This window comes from Oryzias melastigma, linkage group LG8 (genome assembly GCF_002922805.2).
Source record: "Oryzias melastigma strain HK-1 linkage group LG8, ASM292280v2, whole genome shotgun sequence".
NCBI lineage: Eukaryota > Metazoa > Chordata > Actinopteri > Beloniformes > Adrianichthyidae > Oryzias > Oryzias melastigma.
The window spans coordinates 3,161,376-3,167,474 of record NC_050519.1 but is presented as its reverse complement, the minus strand read 5'-3'; the positions used below and the strand labels follow the sequence as shown (position 1 = coordinate 3,167,474).

The 6,099-nt window shown below is 51.0% G+C and overlaps 1 protein-coding gene across 1 annotated transcript in view; it reads left to right on the top strand.

Moving 5' to 3' along the window:
- Positions 1-6,099, top strand: part of shank1 (SH3 and multiple ankyrin repeat domains 1) — a gene marked incomplete in the record, with an annotated part of 74,654 nt that overhangs the window by 59,702 nt on the left and 8,853 nt on the right. The window contains 6 exon segments of the mRNA XM_036213126.1: positions 891-899; positions 1,157-1,183; positions 1,283-1,339; positions 1,499-1,614; positions 3,509-3,629; positions 4,061-6,099. Coding sequence (XP_036069019.1) covers positions 891-899; positions 1,157-1,183; positions 1,283-1,339; positions 1,499-1,614; positions 3,509-3,629; positions 4,061-6,099 — 2,369 coding nt within the window.

The window sequence follows — 6,099 nt, the reverse complement described above, 5'->3', positions numbered from 1 at the left end:
TATTGTAAATTTATTTTTTTTTGGCTAAAACATAAATCATAGTTTCTGTAAAGCGGCAGAAGTTCATTAGAAATTCACTTCTGTTGGTGTGGAGTAAGCCTCCCCTGACTTCCCGTCATCCCCGAGCACTATCAGCTCTATCCAGCTGTACCGTTGTGATCCAGACGCCAGATCAAAATTAAGATGGTCTACAAGTGGATTCATCAGAATTGAGCGGTGCAGGGAGCTTCCATATTTATTCCGATCTTTTTCCACCTTATCTGCTCTTTAGTTATAATAATTTAAATAAAGACCTACTCATAAATGTAATTTTAATCTTAAATATCCTCTATTATGCCACAGAAATATGCTAAAAACACCAAAAACATAATTTTCCATGTTTGCGGTCTTTAAATCCACTTCTTTAGAACCGTGTTCTAACTGCAGTTCTAGTCTTTATAGATCCGTGTGAATCAGCGTGAAGCGCGTCTGCCTCGGCCGTATGCTGATTTTAAATCATCTGAATCCATTTAGCTGTGAAACTATTTCACCTCTAAGATTGGTGCAGTGTCCCAGTTCACCTGGAAGTCATGCTGAAGACAACAAGGGCGTTAAAACCCAAAACCTCTTTCTTTCCTGGAGGCACGCTAGATCACAAGTACTGTAAACCCGGCTGTAGTTCCTCACACGTGTTGCTTTCTTAAATGTGTTTTGCTGCATGTCTTATTAAACTGTGGCTTGTTTATTGAAAAGGATTTGAAAAGTTTTTTCCTGATAAACACAAACTTACTGACACCAGTGGATGCAAGGGGTCACTTTTTAACTCCTCCTCTTCGCTTTTCGCCATTCTCTTCGCCAATAACCGCATTTTCTTTCTTTTCTTTCAACCACGCCGATGGGATCGCTAACAGTGGAGAGAGGTGGGAGCGTCCTCAGACATAGTGCAGATTGAATGTGTGTTTAGTTGCATGTGTGTGCAGCATGTTTACTGTAAGACGCTCGTCGGATGTGGGGAGCGTGGGTGTGAATTTGCCTCCTTTTTCATTGAGGATGGAAAAACCTGACGAGGTGACTCAGTTTGTTGAGGCCCTGGGGAATATGATTAGTATTCACTGTAACAACGCCATTGCACTTTCACTTCTGCCAAAACTTAAGTCTCCTTTTGTCCTCCTCCCAGCTGCTACCCCATGGAAAAAAAAATCAGGTATGCTCGGATGCACTGCAGCTTAAGCCGCTGTATTTATGTCTGTCCAAAATGACTTGGCGCCCGGTCCTTGACTGGCCTTGTTTCCCCCTATTCTAGAATTCGAATCCTCACAAGCTGCAGAGAAGAAGAGGACAGTCTATCAGATGGCTCTGAGTAAGGAGGCTCGTGTTTATCAGCTCTCCCGGATCTTTCCGGTCACCCTTGTCGAGCGTTCTCCTCGTTTTGTTGCTGTCCATTTTTCTGTTTCATTGCCGTGTGTCTCTCTCTCTTCCTCTTTCCTGTCTGTCTCTTTGTTTCTTTACGTTCTCTCAGATAAACTCGATGAAATTCTTGCAGCAGCTCAACAGACAATCAGCAACAATGAGGCGCCGGGGACACGGGGACAGGGGCCAAAGAGAGACAGGGGGAGGAGTTTCTATGGCAATGAGGTGTGTATTGTGCATACCAGGACAGGTGTTCTTGAGGTAATGCTTTTAAAATAGTAAATGGCATTTATGTTTAGAGCCCTTTTCTACGTTCCTCAGAGGTCCAAAGCGTTTTACAGTCACACACACCGATGGTGACTCTCCTGCCGAACACTGACGCTAACCTTCCACCACAGGCAAGGTGGGGTTCAGTGTCTTGCTCAAGGACACTTCGACACATTGATCCAGCAATTGTCTGATCAGAGGTCGGTCGCCCTACTCCCAACTGCCTATAAAGATAGACAAGGGCTGTCTGCAGTTAAAAATAGGCATAGCTTTACCGGGCAGGCCCCCAGGAAAGCAGTCCTCGGGACAGCAGTCTAAGCAAAGATGTCCAGACTTTCCTGTCCTCGGCCACTTCCACCAGATACTCTGTGGGGATTCCCAGGCCAGCCGAGAGACGTAGTCTCTCCAGCGTGTCCTGGGTCTTCCCCAGGGCCTTCGCCCAGTAATACCTGAAACACCTCTCCAGGGAGTCATCCATGATGCATCCGGACCAGATGCCCGACTCATGTCAACTGGCTCTTCTCGATGTGGAGGAGAAGTGGCTCTACTCCAAACTCTCTCCAGGTGACCGAGCTTCTCACTCTATCTCTGGGGGAGCGACCAGCCATCCGATGGAGAAAACTCATTTCAGCCGCTTGTAGTCAGGATCTTGTCGTTTAGGTCATGTCCCAGAGCTCATGACCATAGGTGAGTACTGGAATGAAGATCGACCAGAAAAATTAGAGCTTGGCTTTCTGGCTCAGCTCTCTTTTCATCACAACGAACCAGTGCAGTGATCGCATAACGGTGGACGCCGCTCCAATCCGCCTGTCGATCTCACACTCCAAACTTCCTTCACTCGTGAACAAGACCCCAAGATATTTAAACTTCTCCACCTGAGGCAGGAGGACTCCACCCACTGGGAGAGGACAAACTACCTTTCTGTGGTCGAGAACCTTGGCCTCAGACTTAGCAGTGCTGACCCTCACCCAATCCGGTCCAATGCATGCTGGAGGTCCTGGCTCCATGGTCCCAGCAGAACAACATCATCTGCAAAGAGCAGAGATTTAAATCCTGTGGTCCTAGAAATTCTGTCCATAAAGACTATGAACAGAACCGGTGATAAAGGGCAGCCCTGCCGGAGTCCAACATGCACCAGGAACAGGTCTGACAAACTAAGCTCCTGCTCCGGTCATACAGAGACCAGACAGCCTTCAGTAAGGCTCCCTGGACCCCATACTCCCAGAGCACCCTCCACAGGAAACCATGAGGAACGCGGTCATATGCCTTCTCCAAATCCACAAAACACATATGGACTGGATGAGCGAACTCCCACAAACCCTCCAGCACCCTGAAGAGGGTGTAGAGCTGGTCCACTGTTCCATGACCAGGACAGAAACCGCACTGTTGTTTTTGGATCGCATATCTGACAAATTCTCCTCTCTAGTACCCTGGCATAGACTTTCTAGCCAAAAATGTTCATGCACATTTTTCTATACAGGTATGCTGCAGGCGTTAACTAGTAGCAAACACGTAAAACCCATAACCAACTCCTGTACATGTGAATGTGATCAAGGTGTTGCTAAATTTTGTAGTGTAATGTCACCATAGGACAGCATCACCAATGTATCATAAGTGCCTGTAGCTTCCATTATCCTCAAGATTACACTTATCAAACAATACACTTAGCCACACAAGGCTCAAGTGATGTGCAAGACACCTCTTAAAATGCAGCCGATCCTCTCTACGACCCTCCAACCCAAAAACCCTCTGCACCAGCGTAGCATAAAGCTAGTTGCATCCTGCAGGTTTAGAAGCTTTTCCATTCCTGTATTATCCGCCCCTTGAGTGCAACTTTTGTTTGTTCCATCAGGTTTACGGAGATCAGTCCGGGATGGGGCTGATGTCGTCAGGGTTGGGCCTCGGTTACGACCGTGGACAATACACCTCAGGTCATGCGCCCCCGCACGGTATGCTGCGGCAGAAATCCATCGGTGAGGTTGTCTGTTTTTTTGTCTGCCCCCTCCTCACCCGGCTGTCTGTTTGTCCTCTGGCTCAGTCGAGGTCTGTGCTGTGCTGACCTGTTCGTCTTGTTCGTGGCCAAACATTTGTTGACTTTGGAGGCTATTTGAATTAAAAAGTCTGTTTGTCTGATATTTATCGCTTTTTTCGTGTGACATGCAATGCCCCCAATTCTTCTTGCTTTTATCTGGTTTGTTGCGTTTTTTTTCAAACTTTCTCTTGGACACAGTTTGTGCCTTGATTTGCTGTGTTTTTGCTTCAAGTTTAGAAATATCTGGCACAATGAGGACAGACTTTCTGGCAGGTTCTTGGGCAGGCAGATTTAGACAGACACTCTCAGCATTCTTCTTTCTTCTTCTTGTTTTGCAATTTCTTTGTCAAACCTTTTTTTTTTTTACTGCAGGTGTGCCTGAGGAGGAAAAGCAGTTCCTGCATCCTCCAGCGGTGAAGTTTGCCAGAAGTCTATCGGTGCCCGGCCCTGACGACATTCCTCCTCCTCCGACCACAGCTCCACCGGAGCCTCCATTCTCCTCCGCTCCTCCACTTGGTTGGAGAGCCAAGTCATCTCAGCAGCCCTCTGTCTCCGTGTCCCAATCTACGTCCACCTCTGCACACTACCAGCCCTACTCCCAGGCCCAGTCCGTGCACTTCACCCATGGTGGCAGGGAGAGGGCGGGTGGTGCCAGTGCTGGAGCAGTGGACCACACCACATCTTATGCACACGCTGCAGCTGTCCACACAGCTCAAAGCAGGACTGCTTCGCGAAAGGTTGCCTACACTGGGGAACCTGTTGGGGCTGGGACGGGGGTTAAGGCAGCAGGTCTCCGAAGAGGCTACAGCACAGCCGTCCCTCCATCCAGCATCGCAACAGTGATGCCCCAGCAACAACAGACTACCCAGAGCCAAGCCCAGCGTGCAGACCGCAGCGCAGCTGCAGCTGGGGGTCCTAAAGGAGGGGCCAGGAGAGGGAAAGGCCCTCTAGTGAAGCAGTCCAAAGTGGAGGACCTGCGTGCCGGCCAGGGAACTCTGGGGAACAAAGACTCTGTGGAGAAAAGCTCCATCCCTATACCCACCATCATCGTCAAGGCCCCTTCAACCAGCAGCAGTGGGCGTAGCAGCCAAGGCAGCAGTGTGGAGGCTGACGTTCCTACATCAGGGGAGGCAAATGAGACAAAAACATCCTCTACTCCCGCTCCACAGCCTCCTGCGCCACCATCCATTCCAGCACCGCCACCTCCCTCTTTGCCTTCAATTCGGGCCCAGGAAAACTTGGACTTCACCAGCCAGTTTGGGGCTGCCATTGTTGGTGCAGCTCGCAGAGACCGGGAGCGGTTTCACGAAGCACGGCGAAAGAGCGCCTCCTTGTTCATGTCGGCCGAGGAGGACGTGAGTCTTGATGGAATAGGCGGGATAGCACGGACTCAGGTGTCCCAGCAGCCGCTCAACACACAGGCTGACAGTTCATCGACCCGACTACGGCCCTCAAAATCCATTGATGAAGGCATGTTCTCTGCAGACACCTTCATCCATCACACCCGGAGTATGCCCCCAGCTTTTGGCCTGCCTGAATACTCCACGCCTGCCCTGGACTATCAGCCCAAATCTGTGCCTGCTGATTTGTACACGGCAGCAGGCAGACAGCCCACACTCCCCGCAAACACCACCTTCATCCACCCTCTAACGGGGAAAGCTCTTGACCCCTCATCACCATTAGGGCTTGCCCTAGCCGCTAGAGAACGCGCCCTGAGGGACGACACCACGCTCAGAAGAGGACCGGAGCATCACTTCGTCCGCCAGATGTCGAGCGTAGTCTTCCCTTCGTCCTCTGTCACCTCTCAGGCAGCGTCATCCACATCGCAGTCCTCCAGCTCGTACCTGGTCACCTCTTCCTCCCTGGCGGCCACTACCCCCACAGTTGGTCGCCCGCCGTCTCCCAGAATCCTCAGAGGAGTTGGGAGTTCATGGGGCGAGGAAGGTGGTGGTGGTGGAGGAGAGAGGGAGCGGGAAGGAGGGAGTCGGGAAGGGCTCAGGGTTCGCTTTTCGGAGGACAAAACGGTCCACACGCACCACTATCAGTCTCAGCCATATCAGCCTTCATACAAGGAGCGGGAGCGCGACCGGTCGAGGGAGAGGGACAAAGACAGGGAGGGGTACTTGAGGAGGGCAGAGCAGACTGCTGCTAATGCGGCGGCAGCTGATAGTGCCGCCCATCAGGTGTCCCAGTCTCAACAGCCTCGGAGGCCCACTTTTCTCAGGATGGAAAGTCAAGCGGATGCTTATCGGCTGTCCCTCACACCTCCTTCCCCTCCAGCAACCAGCACCCAGCAACCGGGGAGCAATGCAGGAGGCAGCGGGACGGGCCTGATGGTTCTTCCTCCTCCTGCTCCTTCAATTGATGCCGACGATGAGTTTGTCTACGTAGACCCCCTCCCACCGCCGTTA